This window comes from Pyrgilauda ruficollis, unplaced genomic scaffold, assembly GCF_017590135.1.
Source record: "Pyrgilauda ruficollis isolate IOZ18807 unplaced genomic scaffold, ASM1759013v1 scaffold38, whole genome shotgun sequence".
NCBI classification, from domain to species: domain Eukaryota; kingdom Metazoa; phylum Chordata; class Aves; order Passeriformes; family Passeridae; genus Pyrgilauda; species Pyrgilauda ruficollis.
In genome coordinates, this window is record NW_024525267.1 from 4,286,185 (window position 1) to 4,311,251 (window position 25,067).

Sequence of the window (25,067 nt, forward strand, 5' to 3'; positions counted from 1 at the left end):
TACTAAATTAATATTTAAAATGCTGGCCTGCTTATGTTACAATAATAAAATTTGTGTCAGTTAATTTACTGTCAATTTACATGTAAAGATTAAACTATTTTTTCTGCATTTTATGATTCTGTATACTGGAGTTTGTTAAAGATTGACATGTTAGGTGATACTGTACAAAATTGTATTGACTACCTTTAGTGAAAATCAAAAGTAAAATTCATATGTATTTCCTTTTTACACTTCCATCTAATTTCTTGACAACTTGAATAAATTTCATAGAGCCTTTCTAACATGAACTATTGTTAATTTAACTGTTGCAATAATTAAGCTTTAAGAAGTATTGTTGGTATATTTATAATTTTAAGAAGATCATGTTTGTTTCATACTGCTTATTTTTAGCTGTTCTATTGTCACTGTTACAGCTGAAGAACTTTACTAAATACTTGACATTACAAAATAACTTGCTGGGGTTGTCCTCTGTATACTGATGTTAAATAAAAATGTGTGATTGAACTGTAAATGTAGATAACTTTCAATAGTCTTCTCCACATTTGAGTTTTAATTTATCTTGCAGTGCTTAGGTGGTCTTGTGCTCTCACACTGTGCTGAACAAATGGCCACAATGAAACTGTTAACTTGCCATGCTTTGAAGTAAGAAGTTGATCACATCTGTAATCTGCTCTGAGAAAACGTTTCAGTTTGTCTCAAGACTTTGCAGATGTTTTGATGTTTAAAGCTTGCTGATAAGGTCATGACTCAAGGTAGCTGTGTTTTTTAGGACTAGAGTAACATTAAACAGAATACTTACCAAACCACTTTTCAAACTTGTTTAAACTCAGATTCAGCAGAACACAGACATGGCTGTATCTAGATTCTCTCTGCACACCTGTCCGGTAGGAGCTGGGGCAGAGTGTCGTCATTCCTTCTAGGACTCTACAGGAGCTCTTTCCTCTGTGGACTCTGGTGCAGGGTATGTTCTTTATTCCAGCTTTAGATCTTGGTGTTTACCTAATGACTGCTGAACTTACAGCCCCGAGGATATGGCTCATACCGATGATTCAAGCATTTTCTGTCTAGAAAAAATAGTCTAGCATGAAACTCATCTGAACTAAAATAAACTAGTCTAAAACTTTGACTGCAAAATTTCTTGGTGCAAATTTAGGTGAAGACTTCAGATGTTGCCCTTCCTTTGGAGGGGTTAGGCATTGTCTCACCTTTGCAGCAGTGATTCTTTGTTAACAAAGAAAAGCCAAACAAATGCTATTTACTGAAGTGTTTCAGAGGCATTTTTGAGGAATTTCAGTGTAAAAGTGAGTTACTTTGGGTCTAGTCTGACAGGGAGGACTCTTGTTTGTCTCTTACGCAAAAGTACTCTGTAGACTAAAGCTGAGGCAATCATCTTATGTAAACTTGAGAACTTTGTGGTACTTCAAAGGTATTGATTGACCATTGTGATGATCTGTACATAGAACATAGATGCATATTTAAGAACAGGGGCTAGTGAAGGAAAAAATGAAATCTGCTTGAACGCTTCTGGAACATCCAGTTACATCAAATGATGCAAGAACTGGTTGGTCAAACCAGTTTCTCAATAGTCAGTGTGAGCCTGAAACAAAACCCAGCTTCCCCAGGTTTTGTGGTCAGAGAAAGTATTTGGCAAAATATGTCTTGAAACATGAAGGTATCATTTTACTTGCCTTTCATAATGTTGCACTAACTTCTCAAGGAAATAACTTTTAAGATAATGCTATTTTCTGGGTTTTGAAGCTGGATTTTAGGTAGGTGCTGCTCAACCTTATCGAACTCATTTGCCTCCTTTCGTCTGCTAAGACCACAGTTGCTTTACTGCTAACTCACATGGGGTTGCCTTAAGTCATATGCTTTTCCCTGAGGTTTTCCCTGGTTTATCTCAATTTCATTATTTTCTAAACTGAAAATTTTACACCTTACTGACTTTTGTAGTTTGAGGAAAGTAGAGGAACAACAGTTTATAAGCCTGTGAGCCCTTACTGCTTGAATGAAGCTTAAGGTCCTATTTTTTGAGCCCAGGTCAGGTTTCTGCTGGCAAAAGCCTTTTTGCATTTTCAAGCACCCAAATAGGTGCATCTTACTTTTTTTTTTTCCCTCTTGGACCTGCATATCTTCCATTCACCTAGTGCCACTGGACAGATTTTTAGTTACTGATGGTTTTCTACCAACCTTGAATTTGGTTTTTTTTGTTGACAGTGACCTCTCTTAAGAGAAAAACTCCTTTATATACACAGAAGAGAAGTTGCAAGTGAAACCCTAAAGGTGCTACAGTCTTTTCTAAGGTCTGGTGTCAAATGATTTATGTATTTATACTTTTGTGTAATGTTATCAGAACAGAGAAAAAAAGGCAAATGGAATACAAATTTAAAAGCCCATTTAGTGAACACACAAACTGTGTTCAGCTTTGCTGTATCCCCCTAAATCCCATAGAAAATACTTCTCTGTAGCATGTTATGTGAATGAACAGCATGTGCTTTCCTGAGCATTTTTATTAAATTAATTTTATTACTCCATTAGATTAATATGTGATTTAGTGAGTATATGCAGTTCAGAAACTTTTGCTGTTAAAGACTTATTCTTTGGACAAAGAACTTGAAGATTTTGTTCATGCAAGTCTTAAAACCAGTTCAGCTAATTTAACTACAGAATTTTAAACAAATACGAGAAACCTCACTTTGGTTTTGGTGTATTATTGTTCAAACACTCTAATGGACCATGGGCTCTTTTCTCAAGCAAAGCTTCAGTCCAGATTACTTTGTAACTCTAGTTACCTAGTAACCCTAATTACTCCAGGAATATCACAGTTCTGGACAAGAATAAACTACTCCTGCAGTATTTTTCAAATAACAACTTCCCATTATTTTACATACTGGCAATAGTAGAAATGGTTTAACAAACCAGTACCATTCTTGTATGGGCATTTGTTAATTCAGCCATATTTTAATTGGTTTAGTTGCATTAGTGAAGTGTACTATGAGACTTCTTTTTTTACATTGGATTGTTTGTTATGTTGGACCCTTTCCTTTATTTTTTCTAACTTTCAATTTCAAACCAGAAAGTAAAAGGTGAGCAGAGTTTGACATCCAGCATGTTCTGAGTGCCAGCAGAGCTGTTTCCCTGAAGGAGACATGCACTTTCTGTATCCTGCTTGCATGTCCAGACTTGCTGTTTATTATCTAGATTAGTGAAACTGTGTATGATTGCACCTTTGGCTCCAATTAAACATCTTCTAATTTAAATTAAGAAAATATTAATTCAGTGGCTACTGCTTACTGTTTTCCTATTTAATATTGCAATGCCTTCCTGTTTGTTTTGTTTTGTTTTTTTTTAATACAGCAATTACATGCTGATCTTTCACAGAATTAGTTTCTCTTGTGAAACATGGTGTTTCATGTCATTAGAAAAAAACCCCAGACTTTGGATTGTATCTGGAATTTTTAAAAATCTATCCACCCGTCTCCTCACAATCCCATACATGGGGAGGAGGGTTTGTGTTTGTGCTGCTGCAGCGAACAGACCCCAGCAAATGAGGGCCACGAACCTCGGGTGCAAATGGCCTTCCTGATTGTATTTGTTATGGCTTTTCATTCCACCCCATGCCGGCGTATTTTTACCAGATATGCAAAGTCCTGTGTGTTTCAGGAAGTCAGAGAATGCGCGGATAAACAGGAGATAGCCTTAGCAGCTAGAGCTGAAGCAGCCTGTGTTCAGTACTCACAGCACTGACTGACTTAGGAAAAATGACCCCATCCTCTGAAAGCTGCATTGCTCAGCTGTGGAGTGTCCCATTAAGATGACAGCAGCTACCTCTCTGAGGTTGGGATGAATATTGTTTTACTAAATTCCTGTCTTGGATCTCATAACTCTTCCATTTCCCACGCCTGCTAGACTCATATGCTGACAAAATACTACTGCTAATAAAACACTACATTTATTTACAAAACTTTGAGCAGTGTCTTAATTTGTTCCTGCTGCTTGCTCAGTGGGGTCTGTTTGTCCTTAAGCCCGAAGCTGCTGCACCACGCGGCAGAGCTGCAGCTGTTGTGGCTCTGCTCTTCCCTGTTTCCTGTCACATTTGTTAAACAGGCTGACTTGGCTGTTGCTCTAATAAGTTGCTGCAGCTTTTGTTTCATCTTTTCCCACCTGACAGACTGGGTGGTTCCATCACAGAAAGCACTACACTCTAATGGCTTTCTTCTTTCTTTACAGGCAGGAGCTTTTTATATCTTTTCATTACCTTACCCATTGTGTTCTTCTAGAGAATGTAACTACAACTGTTCCAATCCCGCACTCTTTGTATCACAGATGAGATTTACTGTGAACTTTTGTATCAAAGCAGTAACTTTATTTGAGCCCTAACTTGCTTTTCTTAGGTTGTTTTCCTCTATCACCAAACACAACCTGGTTCATAGCCTTGCTTGGAAGGCTCTGAAACAATGGCAAAATGCTGTAGAATTTTTGTTTTAATCAGGACCCACTGAGAACTCACCACCCTTGGTGAAACTTACGTGCCTAAAAACCAAATTCAAACTCTTGCTTTTCTTGTATGAACATTTAAGATGTCTTCCGAAATCAAGTGCTTGGAAGAACTCAATAACTTTCTGGTGTCTCCCCTGGGAGCGAATTTCTGAATGGCATCATAGCCTAGTCCAAGTTTTAAGGCAGTACTTGCATACATTTGTTCCATCTGCAGAAGCACAAGGATATTGGTCTTGAGGTTATTTCCACTTCAGTGTTCCTCTGGCTTGCCTGCTCAGAGTTGCAGAATTAATTCAGAGCAAGGACTGAAATAGAAGGAATTCCTAGTACTCACTGAAAGCCATCTGCACTGAGCTGCTGCTCTTCACAGCAGGGAGCATTCACCACCTATGAGATGTAACCAGGACTGACTCCTTGTTCCTAGTCTTGGAACTTGCATTCTAGAATAGCTGATAGTTCATGGGGAATGAGGCACCACACTGAATTTCAGTATGTGCTGCCAGTTTCTGGAGGAATCCTAGGAAAAGAACTTCATTTTGTTTCCCAAGAATTGGTTGTGTTACAGTGTAAATCCAATGCTATAATAGAACTTATTTCTCCTGTATAGGGTGGTTATGAGCCTGTTGAAAAAGACTTGACATTATGCCATCCCTAGAGCTTCCTGTGTGCTTATAAAGCACATATTTGCATATGAACACTTTGGATTGCTGATTTAATTAAAACTGAGAATAATACCTTTGGACGTCTTTTTCCAGGGTACTTCAAAGTTGCTTAGTGGATGTAATCTTCTGACAAGAAAGACCTTCCAGTTGCTGCTGGATTTAATAGACTTGTGAAGAATGCTTCAGTAATGAACTAGTGAATTCTGATTCAACCTTGTCACTTTGCAACAAAACTTCCCTGGTAAAAATTTCAGAAGTTCTTCAGTGGCTTGTTTGTTCTAAAGTTCTGCCTTCTTTCACCATCTAGTCCTTAAGTAATAACTAGGAAACTTTTTGTTCTCATGAAATATGCAAGATCTTTGCACATCCTGAATGTCAAATGTAAAGAACAACCCACTTCAGTCTACCTCAATAGTGTTTTAATCAGATATTCCCTGCATAAACAAATACAAATAAAGACGTTCAGGTTCCATCAGGTGAGGTCTATGGAAGGCACCAGGCTAAGTTCCATGTGGTTTGTTATATATAAATGTTATATGGACCATATGCAAATACAGTCTGTCATAAATCCTACAAACTATCCAGATTCCTGACATGTTTGAAATTATTAGATGTTCTTTTAAAAAGAAAGGCTTTGGTTTTAACAGGAATTTGATGACTTGAATCCAGTCTGGCCCTCTTTCCCCTCTTTCCACCTCTTCTGAGGTCAGGGTTTACTTCCATCATCATGACCTCTCAGTTCTTGGATCCAAGTTTGAAAGAGCTCCTGTAGATTCTGAAGAAGTGACATAATTCTCTCTTTTTCTGTATGCTAATTGCTGCCTGATCTTGTCTAGTTTGATGGATCTGAGTCCCAGGATCTTAATTTTGAGGTAAGAACATGTAAGCTGGGAGCTGCTTAGAGGAGTTGCTGAAAGTGCATTTATCATACCTACCAGGTGAGGAGTTGCATGGGGATACTTGCTGGTGTGCTTCCAGCTGCCAGTTCCAGCTGCCAGCATGCTCCTTGGCCTGCTGGCACTCAGTACAACTAACTAATGACCTTATAAGGCTAAATTGTATTTTGACACTATCCTTTTCCTAAGTAAGCCTGATAAAGTTACTTTTAGGTGAATTATTAAAAAGTGGCTACTATGCATAAGTCTGAAATGGAGTCTGTCCATTGGTACGCAGGGGTTTAATCTGTAACCCGGAGCAGCAGCCTCTGTGTAGTGAGGGGCACCGCGCAGTCGTGGGGCCGTGTGTGAAATAAGTCTCTTGATTTGAATGGCAGGGTAGTTAGAAGAGCTGGTACCAAGTTTTCCTGAGTGTGAACTTAAATTGTAATAGGAAATCTCTACTGAATTCTTGTGAGGGTTTCATTCTGTTTTAAAATTACCAAAACAAATATTTGGTTAGACAATCTGTTTTTCTATTCAAACCTTGTAATACTCAACCACACATAAGAGATGGAGTGTTTCCCTGTATCAGGTCAGGTGTCAAACATACTGATAACGGAATAGGTTTTGACACCACCCCAGTAAAATGCTGATCACTTTTTTGGTGTATGATTTTTAAAGTTTCACAGTTCACTATGACTCCAAGTGCAAGGTAGATTAAACCAAATGCTGGGATCAGATCCATTCCGTGTTATAAACGCACGTGTTTCTTCCTGTCTGAGAGCTCTTTGTGCGCTGCTTGGCTGAGATCGTGGTGGCTTAGAGCCTTTGTAGGAGAGAAGGTGCTGATGTCTGAAGTAATAAGCAAGTGTTGGTAAAAATCAACTGTACTCATTGTAGGTTCAGGTTAAGAACTTTATAAAATTCATGTCAGGTTCTCTTGCTGGATTAATGTAAACTGCTTTGTTTGCAGGGTTTATTGTCATCCCAAAACCAGGCCAATTCTCCAAGTGGAACTGTAGTATAGCCATCACACTACTGCTAGCAAATCTCTGAACACAGGACAAGAAGTAATGGCAGTGGAACCAGGAGCTGTTCTTCAGGCAAAGAGCATCACAAATTATAATGTGGCAGAGTGTAAACATGGAATTATGTGAATCACATAGTGACTTGCAAAGGACAAATGTAAGGAGTTCTCACTACAGCTGATCCTGCTAGGCTGCTCACCCAAGGAAGAGTTTGCATTGGAGAAAAAGCAAAAAGCTTCCTTTAGTACTGCAGGAAAAAGTAGTAACATTTTTGTTTTCTTTATACTTTTCAAGTCCAGTGTAATTTAATCTCTCTATAAATATATAAATAAAAGATATACATATATATATATATATAGTGTAAAATAAGATATGTTTCTTAAATTCAAGTAAGTTCAATGGTTAAACTAGTACTTCACCATTGTTTATTTTGCACTGATTTTTTTAACCAGAGATGGCTAGAAGACAGCCTGGAATGCACTCATGGAAAATGAAAGTCATTACTTTCTGGCTTCAAAATGTTTTTCAGGAAGATGGATGCTGCAATCATAGATTTTTAAAAAAAATTGTTTTGCACTTAAATAGTTTAATGCTTATAGAGAATTACTTTAAAATTGGTGTCCAGACACCAGAAAAACTATGTTGTGGAGAAAAGATCCTTTGTATCTATTAAACATTTATTTTAATATTGTTGTTTCCAACTGCAATGGGCTCTGTATTATATGTATAAATAATGTAATTCAGTGATGGGGGATGGGAGGAATGGATCATTACACTAGAAATTCTCATTCATTTAAGAAAGTGATATTTCTAATTCAGAAAATACATATTAAACTATCTTGAATATGCATTTTTGTTTACTTTCTGTTCAAATCCAATCACTTTTGATGTAACCAGTTCTTTGCTGAATTAAATGTTTGGTACAGAAATACTACCTAAACTTTGTAGAACAAATTCCTTTCAAAAATATCTTACCTAGAACATTGCTTCATATTTAATAGAATTGAATTTCAGTTAGGAAAGTGAAATACAGTTGTTCTGTTCTTGTTCTTAATGGCTTATCCCCAAACACATCCTGCAGTTTAAATACATCATACAGCAGCAATTTCACAGACAGGCAACTTCATGGGGTAAGGATTTTGTTATTGTGTAGTCCCGTGCATTTGGAGTTGGGAAGTGGAAGATCCCACAGCAGTAGCTGTACACACTTTCTGACTTGTCAATCAGAAACTGGGCTGACATATTGGAGTAGCATTTCTGAGACTCATTTGTCTTATATCAGGCATCTCATTTATAATTCAATGGTCTTAAACTGATAAGTGTGATGGGGATAGACATCCACAAGTGTGGATTTGCAGAGGTTAATGTTGCTTGTCTAAACACTTGTCATTTTTAATCAGTCAACACACCACTTAACTTGTTTTCAGTAGTTCTTGCAAAGACAAACCCTCCATGTCCAGCCCCAGACTGACAGAGAATAGAAGTATCCATCATATGCTTCCCTTTTTCTTATGCAGCAACGTTCACAGCTGGGATTTGCAGAATCCTGCAGGCAGAGTAGAACAGAGGCTGCTTGCCCAGAACCATGAACTTGCCTGAGGGTGCACATACTGTATCTGTGGGCACAAGTTAGTGCCCTTCCTGCTCTCCAACAATAAAGCTGGGTAGAATTTTTTTAATTACAAGTAATCTTAAGATATTTTCTGGCATGAAAAGTGATTTGTTTTCAGGAAATGAATGAACATTTGGGGAGAAGCAACTGCAGTAGCTTTAGCTAAGTCTCACCCTTGCAGTGCAGCCAGCATGTAGAGAACTGCCAGATCTGTTTATAAACTGGGAATTAGCTCCCTACTTTATTCAAGATGTAGCTGTGCTTTACAATTCTTATATGTCTTCTTCTAAAATATGAGGAATGGGGAAAATACTGAAACTGAGCAGGATTATTTTTCAGAAGTTTTGTTTTATTAACATAGTGGGTTTAACTGTTAAAGTACAGATAAACCTCATCACTGAAAACTAGTGTAGTTATCTCCCCGTAGACTTCTTCTATGTAAGTGCTTCATATGGTCTGAGTCAAAATGAAACAGTTGTAGAAATATGCAGTAACTTTAAAAGACTTTTTTCCTTCAGCTGGAAAAATACAAAACCAGTAGGAAAAGAATTGCAATATCCAGCATCAGGGGAACAACAGCAGCTACTCACATCCGTGTTGGCAGGGTATGTCCCTGCCACAAATCGTAGTCCAGCAGCACACAAGGAATGTGTGTGGGTTTTCTTTTTTCAGCCTCTTCTTTACTATTAGGGCAATCATCTAGAAGCTTGAATTGCCCATATCACACTCTATTCCATATGGAAAAAAATTATTTTAGTAAGAAACAGGATACTAATAACTTACCTGGAGGGAACTTAAGATCTCTACTGTAGATACAGTTTTTAATAAAAATATTTTTCCTACTACATTAAAAAATAATTAAAAGTGAGCAGAACACAGATAATCTGAGTATGGAATTTTAGCTGGAAGAATGAGGGTAGGAACTATACTTGCCAGTTTGTAGTTTAAAGTTTGGGTGTATTTTAACTATAAAGCAGGTGGGAAAACTCAAGTTTGCCTATTCATCCAACAGCCAGAGAAGTGTAAATTGTCTCCAGAGGTTTAACAGCGAGGAACTTGTTATGAAATCAATATCCTTGAAGTACTGTATGTGCCAAACAGAGTAAGATCCACCTGAAAGTATAACAACATGAAGAAAAATTCCAATGTGGTTCTTCACTTCAGATTTGCAATTTTATAGCGAAAATGATCTGTTGAACATGAAATTGCCATTCTCATTATAACAGTTGGACAGCCTCAGATACACAGAATGTGATAATACACAAGATGTTATTCTGGTAGCCCTTTTTTTCCAGGTTAAAACTTAGAAAAAATTCTGACTTCATCTTTTTCCTAGTGTATGAATAATCACCTACCTGGTGTATTAATGAGGGAAGCAAACAGTGGCAATAACACTTTTGAAATCATTAAGAACACAGTTCGATGGAATTTTATATTTTTTAGTCAAAATACTTAAACTTCAGCATCTGTGATTTGAGGCTTCCAGAAACTGATTATGGGAAGCAACAAATACAATAAATATATCTCCATCAAGAATATAGTTTTGATAATATGAGTTTTGACCTCCTGTATAGTGCTAGGTACGGGAGATCTGAGTCAGAACAATCCATCAAATGTGGGTAGTAGGATTTGTCCTTTTTTTTTTTTTTGTAAGAAATTAACAACAGTGGAGAGTAAGCTCCCTTGGATCCACTTAGTTACCTATTTTTAGACCATCACTTTTAATGCTACTCATTATGCTCAACTCCAAATATATCAGCACTAAGCAACTCACCATCTTGCTCTCTGGAAAAAACCCTGGATAAGCTCATGGCACCTTTTGCTCAGTGTTCCAAAGGTAAGAACTAGGAGGTTGCTGTTGCACTGTGTTGCCTGCCTATAGACCTGCAGTCCTTAATTTCATTTTCTAAGTAAGTGTAGCATCATACCTTTCACATATCTGTCTGTCTATAAAAAATCCCTATGGTAAGTATTGAGACAAATACTCTATTGCCTTATTGTTGAAGTTCTCCGTTCTATCAGTATGAGCTGCTAACATGAAAGCATACAGATGTGGGGAGATGATTCACTGAAATGTAACAGAGCAGGAAACTTCAGCCAGTCACTGTGGTTTTACATACCTTCACTGCTCTTTGAGATACTGTGTTCAGGAGAACACTTTTTGCTTGGAACTGGGGGAAAGCAGCATCCATGCAGTAGGAGTTTCAATAAAACGACAAGGAGCAGTTAGCTGTACCATTGTGTTCTCCTGTTTCCCTTTGTTACAGTGTTTTCACTCTACTGGTGTAAAGCACTTCCTCCACTAAAACTCGGCTCATGTATTTGTTCAGTCCTAGTAAGAGAAATGTGCTCTTCCTTTGGCACACCTAGTGCAAGTAGCAGCAGTAGAGGTTTCCCCGCAGAGCCTTGTTCAAGTGCAAATTGAAGAAAGTGCAAAATTCTATACAAATTCTTGCCAAGGTTGGAATGTTTTTCCATTCTTGCTATTGAGATTCTGAAAGTTTGCTATGAAGAAATGACATAAATTGAGCAATGGTACATGATGCAGGTGCACAATATTTAACTTGGATAGTCAAATTTGAATCAAAATCAAATACTCCCACAGGCTGCACCACATTTACCCTGTGACTATTTTCACATTTTCAAGAATCTCCTTACAAATGTCACATTGATCCTCAGTATAGTATGTGATAATAACACCATCTTCTAAACATGAAGACAAACATAAGTTAGACAAGTGCTTTTAAGCAGTAGATGTCAAAAGGATTCATAAAGAACTTGAGTCTCATGAGCTCCACACAGAAAAGCTTCAGTGTAGAATTCGGGCATGCTCGAAGTTGTCCAAAGTTGACCTGACCAAGGATTAGGATCTAATCCAGTCACAACAGAACCCTACAAGTGTTGAGATGCCTCTTCTTACAAAAACTATCAAAAACACAGCAAAAAGCCAACTTACTGGAAGAGCTCAAATGAGTGAGAGGAATAATTATTTTCACAAACGCACAACCCTGTGGAGTCTCAGAAGGAGAGCTGAGAACATAACAGGCTTAATTTTTACTCTTACAAGATCTTGATGTTAACCTGTATTTTACTGCATTGTATGTCTTAATTGGTTAGAATAAATAGTTAGTCTGGATCTAGAGCACAAATCTCAAATTGATGCCTAAGGTTTGGCTAAGTGACTTGGATGTGATGTGCTCCTCCCAGTGCCCCACTTTCCGTGGTGCTCCCCACAGCAGTACCTCTCACACAAAATGCCCTTTTGCCTCCTGCTCATGGCTGGGTTTTTGAACAGCAGCACCAGAGCTCAGGGTTTGGTTATGGAAAAAAATGATGATCACTTCCCCATTATGAGCAGAGTAACTTTTATAACTATTAAAACCTTCAAAAAAGTTATTTGCCAAACCTGTCTTGCATGCACACTTGGTAGGCAGAAGATTTTTAACCCCCAGCCAAGTATGACTTGCACAGACTTTGGTTTTCTAAATAATAAAATGTTCTCCAACACATCACCAAATTTAAGTATTGCAAATTATTTAATGCAAGTTTTTAGATCTCAGGAATTTTAAAATCAGTGGTATCAATTTGGAATAAAGATTCTTTCCTAGCAAGATAAGGATGTTGCCTTTTAACTCTTACCTTATTTCATAATAGGAAATATTCTGTTAAATTGTTGCTGATGATCCATGTGCCAGATTTCTCACGCATGATCAGCTATGTGCTTTTACTGCTCTTTTAAGCAACTGGCTGCAGTATCAGTCCTGTTAAGACTTTTGATTAATGTTAAGATCAATGGCTTGAAGCAAACTATGACTTTTACTTGCTTTTCAATCAGCTAAAAAGTTGGTTTAGCTTTGAATTACAGTTACATAAAAATATTCAGCAGTTACAGAAACTGCATGAAAATCAAGCATCTCATATATTTGAACAATTTGCACATTCTCAGTAAAACGTGAGGTGGAAGTTACTGAACACAGGAGGGGAATAATTTCCAGGGCTAACTGAAAAAAAACCCAAACCCTTAAATCAAAGAAAAAAAATACAGCAGTTAGCTGTCATTTGTAATACAATTTGAAAACTTAAATTCTGTAGATAACATTCCATTCTTAATACTTGAACTCAAAGAATCCTTTCATGTTATTTTTAACCAACCTCCTCCTCCACCAGGTTCTAAAAGGAACAAGTACTTAGGAAGTTCAATGCAGAACACTCTCTGTGCTCTGCCAGAACAATGCTTTAATTAAATATTGACCCCCTTCAGGAACATAATATCAAAATGGTAGGAAACCAGCCCTCAAACCTTGTGGGGTTTTCCTACAAATTGTCAGACCAAGACAAAATCAGGCACTGCTGTTCTTGTTAGATCTCCAACAAAGAAGCATGACTGGGTCTCTCTCACTGCATAGCCAGGCTTTTCCTCATTTCTATTCCTTCTATAGCAGGCAAATGGAAATGTTTCAGGGAAGACTGAAGTGCCTTCTGTTTCTCAGACTGTTGAAGAAACAACAGAAGTTTCAAATGTGCTTCAGTGGGCAAGTGAGAGTCTACACCTCAATATTTGATCAGTAAATCTGACAGACTGGAACACAGGGGTTCCACCACCTTCCTTAGGTTTTCAGAAAACTGAATGCAATGTAGGAGTAGGAAAGGAAATCAGTTTGGCTACTCCAGAAAAATTTACTTCTGTTAATTCTCTCAGTGGAGGCCCATGTTGTTGATTTGGTTTTTTTCCTACTTTCCTGAGAGAATGCTTTTAAAATAAAAAAAAAACAAGATTAAATTTCTTTCTGAGAACATCTTAAAGAATACAATTAAAAGAGAAACCTCAAATAATGAGAAATTAAAAAACCCTCAGCCAATTACAACTTCACCTCATTCCTTTTTAAAAATTACTTGCCTTACTTGATGTCGCTTGAAATCTTGCCTAAAGGAACTTCATAGAAAACCTACACTGATGAATCCCAGAACTAAAATTGGTGGAAAAAGTGGCTTCTCCTGTAGAAGGAGAGTTCATGCTTTCAAAACCATGTACAGCAGAAAATAATTTATAATTGTTCTTTGCTAGTTTGTGGAGGTTTTTGAGTTTTTTTTGAGAAAAACCCGTATTTGAAAGTTTTCCATGTGGTACTAACTTCCACCTCGCTTTGTTGATACAGCAAGTGAATACATAGAGTATTTTTCACATAGCTGATATATACACAAAGTTTTAGTTTGCCAGATTTTTTAAATCAGATTTTAATTATTTATTATTTCATGTCAAATGCATGTTTATAATTTTCCCCAATATCATCTATATACATGATAATTAAGTTTTTTTTAAAAATATTTTTATTTGCTCAAAATGTAGACTGAAGCTCTGAAAAGGCAAAAGCATAATTCCTGTCTCTGCCACACTTCATCTGGAAAACTTTTTAACTCAAGGCAGACATCAAAACCAGGATGATGATATTTGAAAATAAAGGTGGAGCTGACCCTTTAAGTAACAGCAACTCTAACAAGAGTCTAGGAGGGGATTATGAGGTATCAGAGCTTCTAAATTCTAACTTGTGTATGTCAGGGATTTGGGGGGAGGAGGAACTTCATCAGACCAAATAAAGATCTGTGTTTAGGCAGACAGAATAAACCCAAGTAATCAGCTTAAGTAAAACATTTGTTTCTAGCTAACAAGCTCAGTGCTACGAATTACTTTCTCTAAATGGGCTGACAGTTCTTCCACTTAAATACTACCTGTCTTGGACCTGCCTTTGAAATTTGCCACAAATACTGATGTACTTGAAGTATTTCCTACTACTCTTACTTTTTTGTGCAGGATTAAAGCTCATGTATTGGCTGTCTTAAAAAGGTGGGGGCAAAAAGAATAGAAGTATCAGTAGTGTTTTAGGTAAGGTTTGGACTCAATGCAAAGAACTACGTTGACTGAATTATGTTCATGATTGACAAGACAAGGACTAGTACTGGAAACAAATTTCATTTCACGCCACTTGAAACATGGACACAATGCTCCCCTCACCTTTTGACTTTAGTCTTCAAAATTGAAGTGATTTGAAGTCAATTGCCGGAGTTCTTGAACATAAGGGTGCTGTAAGGTTTGATGGGCAGCAGTTCTCTCATTGGGGTCATATTTTGTCATTGCATACAGGAGATAGAAAGCTTTAAAAGGTAATCTGTGCACAAGAGAAGACTTTCCTTTTCCTTTCTTTAAAGGGAGGATTCAAAATTCAAAATTCTTGACCTGTGTTAAGCAAGCTGAGAAAAACATTTAATCATGCATATTCAGAGAGGGTTACAATTTACTGAAAAGAAAGAATTCACCTTATTTAGGTAATCATTCATTAGGGAAAAGTAAGTAGTACTTAAAAAAAAAAACCCTCTTCTTTCCTAAAAATTTATGTCACTGGCCTTAAAGATACTATGGAAATAAAAGGCCAAATAAGATCAAGACAGGCTCAGACTTCCTCTGCTCTGCCTGTAAGGTTCATGAATGGGTGGCTGTCTCTGGGTAGGGATAGAAGACACTGCTCTTGTGTCAGCACAGATTTAGGTTTTTGTGGTGGTTCCCTGAGCAGAAATTGCACACAGCTGTACAGCTCTGTTGTGGATATTGAAACAGTGAGATTAGTAACTACAGGAGTGTATACTTACTGCTTGAACTTTTGGGGGTTTGTTACCAGGAGTGCCTATCTCTTCATGGATTTTTGAGATGTGGTCCAGCTCATTACATCCAAGAAAAAGAGGCTGGAAACTGCAAGGTAAGAGATGATATTAGCACTAGAGAAGACGCAGTTGAACTGTCACTTTTGATTAAAAAAACCTTTTTTTTTGTGAGGAAGATAACCTGTTAGAATTATTAATTTGTGGACAGTTTAATACTTATCAACAACTGGAGGATAATGTGAGCAGAGCAACACAGCTGCTGGTTTGCACTGAAGGAGTAGCTTGGGTTATCAAACAGAAATCTGTAGCTGCCCTCTCCTGCTGGTTTGGGGAAAAATATGTAAAGAGATCATCCCTTGTGGTGAAGGGCAATGGATCTGGAATTGTTTGCTTCTAGTAAAGTGGCAGATCCTAGAAGACAATGTGTTCTCCTCATTTTAAGACAGCAGAATCAAGCAGTCCCTCTTGCTGCGTATGCACATAGAAATGTATTTATAACACTCCATTCCTAACGCACAGGTTCTTTGCAAGCAGCAATACTGGAAAGGTGGTAATTTGAACTGCATTCCTGAGCTTGATCCTCTGTTAATATAAAACTTGCACAGAGTCCTTGAAAACATTGTTATCATATTAGAGCAATCTGACTTTAGTCGGGTCCAGTAACATTTATTTCCTGCACTTGTTGCTTTTTTCTTTGGGTTTATAATTCAAGAAACACTTCAGTAGCACCACATGACTCTTGAAAGCAAAACACTCAGCCCCTTTGTAGACATGAGAAACTTCTTTTTAACTGTTTGCAAATTCAAAAAATCAAACAGCTGGCTGCACACTGCTCTGTCTTCATAAAGCTTAGAGGAAGGAGAAAAAAGATCTGATTCACATTGTGCAGCTGCATCAAGACATGCAGCTGGGACTAGCTTCTGTTTGAACTAAAAATGTGCTGTTGTCAAATGTAAAACTGTAACAAATTCAAGAACAACTGTGCAAGCCACTGAAAAGTGTGATCCAGGAATCATGATTTATAGGGAACAGAAAGGGAAACAAGATTTGAAAGATCAGCATGGCTGAATAAAAGACTAGAAGTTCTTACACAATGTGCTGTAAAGCATAAAGGCTTATGCAACCATTCAACAGCAACAACTGCAGGAGGCACTGAAAAAGAAACAAACCTGTCCATAATTGCCTTTAGTTTGGCAAGACTGTATCCCTTGTAATTCATTCACTTCCAATAAACATCCCTGCTTCCTCTCTGAACAGACCTGTAAGGTCTCTGTAAACGTTGTGTGGTTGAAAAGAGTGAAAGTTTTACATTAAGCTGAAACTACAAGGAAATATCTTTCAGGTTTGGGTTTTTCCCCTAAGAAAACTTAAGTTTGCAGCATGTAATTTTCTTACAAAGTTACAAAGCCCAGCTGATTCAAGTTGAAATGAAAAAACGAGGCATTCTTAAAGCTTTTGGTCCCAATTTACTTTGCAAGAGTACTGCCACATTTGGGATTTTTCTTTTAACAGTTTTCTGGCTGGAGAAGTAGAAATGTTTCTACAAGTTAGCAGGCAAAGCATAATGGTTGTCATTTAATGTGATGGTGATGGCAGCAGCTGCACTTGCCATGTGGAGGAGGAAAGAAGCAAAGCAAATGTTATCAGTCCTGGTTGCATATCAGAGACAGCAGTGTGGGAGGAGAATAAAGAACTGCTGCTGTTGCTAGGGCACAAAGATATTGGAGAAATACTCATGGTGGGTATTTTTGCTTTTTGCTTGAAGACCAGTGACAAATTTTTTTAGTTATAGTTTTATCATCACCAAAAATCTTAAAAGACTTTAATTTGTTTTTTCATGAACTCTTCCTTCATCAGAACTTGATTTCAAAATATACCAGCACACAAGATCTTAAGAGCACAGGGGTCTTAGATACACTGTACTGTAAATCAAATTCATAAATCAGAGGAAGAGTATTCTCTAATCTCCTCTGTTTTTGCAGAAAGTACTATAAAGTCCAAAAAAAGTGGCAAAAATTTTACCATTAAGTGCATTAACAAGACTGAGGATAGTTTGTGATGCTCATGAGAGGAAATGAGCCATACTCTACACAGAGATAAAGCAGAGAAAATACATTTTTACTAAATACGAAGCGATTGGGGAAAAATGTTCCAAAATGTTTCTTTGTAAATCACATTTGTTTGTACTGTGTTCTCTTGAACTGCTTTATTACTAACATGCCACAGGGTGAAGAGAGTGCCAGACCAGATGGATTACTGCCTCATGAACCCTGCACACTAAGCACAGAAGCTTCTCCAAATCCATGGAAACGAAGATCATATTATCCAAACCACATGCTCCTAATTTGAGTTATTTACCTTTGATTATCTTGATTAATGATAAGCAAAACCCTCCACTGCACACAGTACCTTGTGATTTCATAGAAAACACAGCCAGGACTCCACATGCTAATTTTGTAACTATAGAGCCCATTTGTAAGCAAACATTCAGGTGCTCAGTACCAGCGTGGGGAGGTACTGTGTGCCTGCTGAGAATAGATACTCCTACAAGATCCAAAATCTCTTAACTTCTGAGTGTTCTGCTGCAAAAATAAATAAAGTATTTCCACAGATTACAAACAGTAAAATATTCAAGCAATGACTGTAAAACAGTAATTGTAAAAGAAATCACAGATTACTTTAAGGAGAAACTTTCCAAAATCCAGGGGTAGTATCACAGCAGTAAAACTGCATTAAAATAGTAAGTAAGGGTTCAGACATGAAGATATCTGTGCCCATAGTATGTAATTCAAATACTGTTCTGTATGTCATGAAAAGAAAGGTCTAAGAGCACAGGGACTATTACAGATGGAAAGGCTGCTAAATAGGACATCTAGATTAAGTTATTAGAGTTCTGTTTAGCAGTGATATAATAGGTGGCTTTGGCTTCTCCTGTACACTTGTATGACTCAAAAATTTATCTTCAGAAAATAAAATTTCATAAATTGAATTTAAAAATCCTTGCTTTTCAAACATTAGCAAATAACTTTCTGGAACTGTAAAGAGAGATGGCTACAAGTAAATCTTCTGAAAGCCACTATCTTCTGCTCTCTTTTGTTTGTGTAACTGCCACTAAATGTAGGAATTGAATGTAGAAGGAAAGAGCTGTAAAACTGAACCCTATTTCCTGTGTCTAGATTAACACAGAAATGAAAATAAATATTAACAGAGGATAAAGAACAGGTTCTTAGGCTGGAGGGAACACATACAGAGTGTAATGCATCTCAGTCATTTCAGTTTTTAGCCAGTAACAAAATTGTTTGTTCATTCCCCTAGATCAGGAATACAGTAACTGACTATATATTTCTTAAAAAACTGTGCTTTTGTTCATGAATAAACATTACCTTCTCAGGGTAATGAGAAAAATACATACCTCACTCTTAGTTAAATATCCTCACATAAATTTAATTACCCTTATTATTATGTTTTCTTGTTGCTCATCGCTCTGAAATATCCCATTTCTGTACTAACACAAACACAGCAGAGAGAAGAATTCAGTAAAAAGATAAACATTATCAGTGCTTCCAGTTATTTATAAAAAAAACCCCAAAAACAAACAAACAAACAAAAAAACCCCCAAAAAAATCCCCAACCAAACAAAAAAACCCAAAAAACAAACAAACAAACAAACAAAAAACCAAACAAAAAACCAAACAAAAACAACAAAAAACTTAAAGAAACCAGCACTTTCTTCAAACTTATCGACATAATAGTAAAAAATTAAATTTTACCATCATGGTAAGATAACAGCTACATGGGAATGGGGAATGGGCAAGTCCAGGAAGGAGAAGCCAGGCTTTCTGCTTCTGCTCTCACCAGGGCTACCAGAGGACTGCAAGGCCATCCCCTCCCAGCAGGGCTTCCTGCAGCAGGTACTGGAGCTCCTTTGGGGTGCTGGCAGCAGCTCTGGCTGCCGGCTGCCTCCCAGGGCTCTGCTGCAGACAGATTTATCTGGGCCATGGCCTTTTCTCTCCCTGCAGCAGTCGGCGGCTGCCCCAGACAATGCTGTTTCTGCCTAGAAAAGACCCTGAAATAAATGTATGCTACATTTGCTGTAAATATTGCTGAACCAATTTTTGGTTTGCTGAACCAGGTCTTTTACCTATGTACACAATCTAAAGATTTGCATATCTGCTACATGTTTCCTGGTTGTTTTTTTTTTTTTTTAAGGCAATGGCTTTCTCCTTCCTAGAATAAAATTTCAAGTTGTGTGAGTCCTTTTGCATGAAGAACAAATAGAATACAAATATCAGTCTTCAGCTTCCAGAGGTGTATTGATATCACCTATTTCAATTATACTACTTTTATATGTCATTTATAGCTAGCTTTGTAGTTCATTTTCCACTCAACTTCTGACATAATTTCTATTTCAGTATGCACCAGAATAGCTCAACTAACAATTGTCAATTCAACACTCTGTAAGATGCCTTAGTTTTTCCTGCATGTATTACCTGCAGTATCTATTTTCCCAAGTTCTAGCAGAACTGCAATATTTCACTTCTAAATATCTCATTTCCTGTCTACTCAAAGTAATTGTCCTTGAGGTTAAAGATTTGTATCAATCACCTCAAGTTACCACAATGGTTTAAAGACTGTGATTCACATCTGAATTGCAAATTCAAGGCTAACCTGTGTTGTTTAACTTGCTGTTCCTGTCAGGCAATAATTACAGTTATAAAATTTATCTATTTTTCAGAGCCATTCAGTAACTGCTCAGCTTTTTTCTTTTATAGGCTCCAAAGGCCTTTTAATCTTGCTGTAATGCCTTTATGTAACGCTGCAATGCCATCAACAGAGGCAGAAATGATCACATTTTTGACAAACAAAGCAGGTACTGATCTTCGTGATGACAGTAGTATGAGTAATTGGCTGGGAGGAGGAGGAGGGAGATTATCAGGACAGTAACTCATTGAGGCCAGAGCCCCAGAGCCAGACTTGTGTTCCCAGCTGATTACAGTGCTCCTCCAGGCAGCCACATAATCCACTGAGCAGGATTAGATCACAAAGCTCTTGGAACAGAGTACCATTTACATTGGGAATTGTAGTAGTAGTGCCCCCATAGAGATAAATGGTGCTTTCAACATCAGGACTTTTGTCATTTATAGTGGAAAAGATATTATAAAATGCAGCTATTCAAATCAATTTAGATTATTATTCGTATTTAAGGAATTGGGCCTTTGTAAAAAGAAGTCATGCTCAATTGCTTTTTCATTACATGTCACTAGAAAAATCTGGAGCAGATGCTCTTCTACTTCCAGATTTATCACTGGAGAAACCTTATTTGGCAGTAATGGTACAGTGAATCCTAAGGCAGTGGCACTTAAGGCTTCTATAATTTCTCTTGAGAAATCCTCCACACCTCTCTCTCAACCACTTTTTTCATTGCTTTAAATTACCAAACTGCTGTTGATTAAATAAAGGGCAAGACTATTTTTCAGTTATTAAATGCTTCTGCTATAAATTAACAGCAAAACAATTAGGACTTTGTGTAAAGACAAATAAGCTTGATTGAAGTAACATGGATCTCTTGTTCTTTTAAGGAAAAAACACAGAAGTATCAGCTTTCTACATTAGTAGCATTACAGTGAACTGTCCTCCTAATTACAGAAGTGTCTCCATACTCCTTGTCAAATTAAAAATTCATTTTCAGTCCACTTCAGTTCACTTTCCTATTATATTCTGTGATTTGACAAGCTCTACCCCATGTGCCACTACCTTATACAACATTAAAAATAAGGCACTGTATCATGGTAAACACAGTCCAGACTCAAAATTCAGACCACGAAGAAGAATCAGCAATTTACAGAAGTTCAGGTAAACTCAGATGAATGTTCAGATAATCCCTAACTGCAGCATTTCAGATTACTATTGAACACAGATTTCATTTTGAACTGATTCACTATGCCATAGAAAGGGAGGTTACTACAACTAAGTGGTGTGAAAACAATCATCTTCTGGAAAACTTTGAAAGAACTTGTATTTTTATATAGTAAAAAAAAAAATCAGAACATACTGAAATGATGATTCTCATTTCCATCTGAATCCCATGCTAAATATAGCAAACCCAAAATGCCTTATTAAAACTACTACACACTAATATCTACTTCAGCAATCAGCAAATAACTCAGTTTTAATCTCACATTCTTATCTAGGTCAGAAACAGAGTTACTCCTTTTGTTAGAGATCTGAATAGTCAGTGTCACCAATGTCATGTTCAGGACCAAGCTTTATTGTATTACACTGAATGACACTTGCATGTTCAGTTATTTAAATTAAACTCCCAATTGTTAAGACATTACAAATTCTTAATTACTCATTTTAAAAAATCCTTTTTTACTTATGAGTTGTAAGCCTCTTCATTTGCTGTATCCAATTCCTTTACTGTTTATATAAGAACTGGTTTTAAATCAGCTTTTGTTTTGAATTTTTTTGAGGAACTCTTCATTAAGCTTTATGGTCTCTGACCTGCTTTGACAAACAGCTCCAGAATTTTTAAACATAGGAGCTATGAGGGAACAATGTTATTTTATAAAGAAAACTTAGTGAAAGGCTTTTTTACTAGGTATAAAAACTGAAAATCCTTATTCATTGATTCAATGGTTTTGAGACAAATGGGAATAATTTTCTTAATACCTCACGGTAGCCCTGACCTAACAAAGAATCTGTTTAAATTTTATTTTTTGTAACATAAAGCAATTATTTTGTGTTTTGCAGTCAAGGTTATTTGACTATAGAATAGATGGCTATGGACTGCATGCACCCATGCCTTAAACAATTGGGTGTATTCCACTGGCAAGAAATAAAGGGTAAAGCAGTACAGCACAAGATTCCCTGTGAGTTCTATAATCTGTAACAGTGAACAACCAAGTGAAAAATAATTAATTCCACTTTGTGATCTACACAAGGAGAGTTTATGTATCTTAAGCATATGCTACATACCTTTTATCAGCTCATAAACAGTCATGGCCATAAATTCACATAGCAGTGAAAGGGAGCCAGGGTTTTCATCCCTGCAGAAACAAGTAAGGAGACTTTAAGCTAGAAATAAACTTGCCCATTGATTTGTCCACAGTGTAGAAAAAAAGTTGGTAGTTTAATCAGTATTAAAATGGATATTTTAATTTTTAATTGATACAGTCTCATGGAATTTTTAGAACTTACATCTGAGGTATCATAGTTTTAGTTTACGCTATCCAAAGCACCCACTGCAGAAGTCAGCTGATTTATTCGGTGAAGCTTTCTGAAGGCATGTTTTCTGGGCATATCACTCTGTTCAGTATCAGGAAATTTCCAGTAAATTAAGTGATACAAGCTTAGAATAAAGGAGAGGGAAGCCATTGCACTATATGTGAAAATACTTTCTACTTGGAACTCCGGTAGTGTTCTATTGCATGGCAATGAGTATCTGGCTGGAATCACTATTTTGCTGACAACGGCAATTTAAAGTATAATCATGATGTAATACATCTGACACTTTATTTTCCATTTCACTGCCCTGCAGAGGCAGACATCTTTAGGTCTTCAGTTTTTCTTGTAAGATAATTGCATTACAGTCCACCTCCCCTGCAATGTTGTATTAACCCAGCCAGTAAAAGGTTGAAGGTACAATCTGCAGTTCAGCTTGCAGGAGCTCAGCAAGCTGGCTGGCCAGCTTAATTACACTTAGCTCACAGCACAGCAGCTGAGGCTGAGAATTCCAGAAAGCCAAGCTGCTGACACGATTAGCGCCTTCCCGTGCATTTGTAGAAAACGGGACTGGCAATAACAGTGTAGTACTTGTACAGCCTTGAACAGAGAAATAAGACAGCTTGAAGGGCAAGGAAAAATGTTTCAGAGCAGTCAACAAGTTTTGTGTCAAGTATTTGAGTAATGAAGGATATGTCTGCTGTTGCACAGTGATGAAATGTACCATGCAGTAATGGAGTAAATGCTGTCATAAAACGTGATCACTCTGGGAGACAGAACATGTCCCCAGAAGAGACTGAAGTGCTTAATGAGGCAAGGAACCCAACTTTATTACTGACACCTCTTTCCAAAAGCATCGCTCAGCTGCTGCCTAATTCTGAGGTCTAAACTTCAACTACTCACACAGGGGTGTCTGTAAAGTTGCCTTTGAAATGATACTGCCAAATAGTTTGCTTTGATCCCTAGTTCAAACTGATAAGTCAAGCCAAGATCCTTAAGTACCAGAGGCTATTTCAGCAGATAAGCTCTGAGTGTGCCTAACCAGAGTACTGAGCCATGGTGTACAATTAAAGCACTAACTGGATATGGGATGTGGGTTGAAATCACCAGCAAATCTTACATATGATGAGATGAAAGTTAACTATGCTTAACATATGTTTAGATTTTCATTTTAATACTGATGTTGAAATATTTTGGTCTGTTGGAAAAGCGACACAAAAAGCAAGAGCTACATCAGACTTTCTTAACAAAAGCAGACACGTAGATTTCAGATTTTGAGAAACGTTTTTCAAACTCAGAAGGCTGGTTAAGAATCTACATGTTGTCGCTAGACCCAAAAGTGACTGGATATTGTTCAAACACAGGAATAAAGAAGAAAGAAATCAATGCACCATGCATACAAAACAACTTTATGTAAACATAAAGATAGTAGGATGTGAAAAACAACTTTACATAAAGATAGTAGGATATGGAGTCAGCCTCCTTAGTGCTTGTATTTATCTCACTTGTTCTATACTGAAGTTGAATTAAACAGAAAAGAGGAAGACTGCCTTGCAGCCAAGGACTGGATTACAGTTGACTTTTTCCCCTGCCATGAGGCTGTCAGAACTTTAGTCTGTCACTGAACTTTCAAAGGCAGGACCTGATAAATTGTTTGCTTCCGATTTCTTTATTGAGCAGATCAGTAATTAGTAAATGGCTTTATTCCTTCCTGCAGCTTGGAGTAGCTGGGTTTACCCCAAGAAGAAAACTAGCAATGTGTTGTGCCCCAGACACCACTTACCATGCCAAGGAGCTCCCAGCAGGAATTTTGTGTTGCATAAGAGTATGGATTGTACTGCTTACTCTGTGCTGCTGTAGCACACATTCCCAACATTGCTCAGTGGGATGCATTGCCAAATTTAACGTTTAAAATAAAGTTTTGATGTAAACCTCTTACATGAAAAATAGACACTATTCAATTATTGTGTATATTATTTCACTGCCCTCCTAGGCTTTAATAAACAAAAAAGCCATGCTACAGAAACTCTGGGGAGGAAGCAGGAAACAAAGAGCTTTGCACACTATTGAATGGACCAGGGCAGGACATACGTCTTTTCCCAGTCAGACGTACAGCTAAACACCAAAACAATATTCTCCACTTTGAAATGAGCAGAAATATCATGTATGGGCAGGTTCTGTTTAAAATAATGTTATTATCTGTTGTTAACAGAGTTCACGTCATCAAAAGAATTTGTCAGTCAATTTATCAAAGGGTTAAAGGCCTAAAAGATGTTTTAGATGAAAAGATGACAGTCTGCAGTGCCTTACCACTGAGTTGTAAACATCTGCCCTTGATACAGTTAAGCAGATAGTTTAAATACAAAATATAATTAAATAACAGTTTGAATACTGTCTTGATCATAAAGTGGACAATTCTGTCAATTGTAGGTAGTGTATAAATGGACCAACAGATCTCTACCAATGTAACAGAGAATCAGAAGCCACATTACTTGAAGATATTTCTCTT

At 37.2% G+C, this 25,067-nt stretch overlaps 1 protein-coding gene across 5 annotated transcripts in view; it reads left to right on the forward strand.

Moving 5' to 3' along the window:
- The window catches only part of WDR20 (WD repeat domain 20), a 47,461-nt gene extending 38,119 nt beyond the window's left edge, over positions 1–9,342 (forward strand). For 3 of the 5 annotated variants that reach the window (XR_005955857.1, XR_005955858.1, XM_041476419.1), the window contains one exon: positions 7,014–9,342. Coding sequence is in view for 2 of the 5 variants with exons in the window: in XM_041476419.1 (XP_041332353.1) it covers positions 7,014–7,067 (54 nt within the window). In the remaining 3 variants the exon portion in view is untranslated. Of the gene's footprint in view, positions 1–830; positions 962–5,255; positions 5,404–7,013 lie in introns of all 5 variants that reach the window. The other 2 variants (XR_005955856.1, XM_041476418.1) reach the window with 2 other exon arrangements.
- Positions 9,343–25,067: the final 15,725 nt, after the last annotated feature.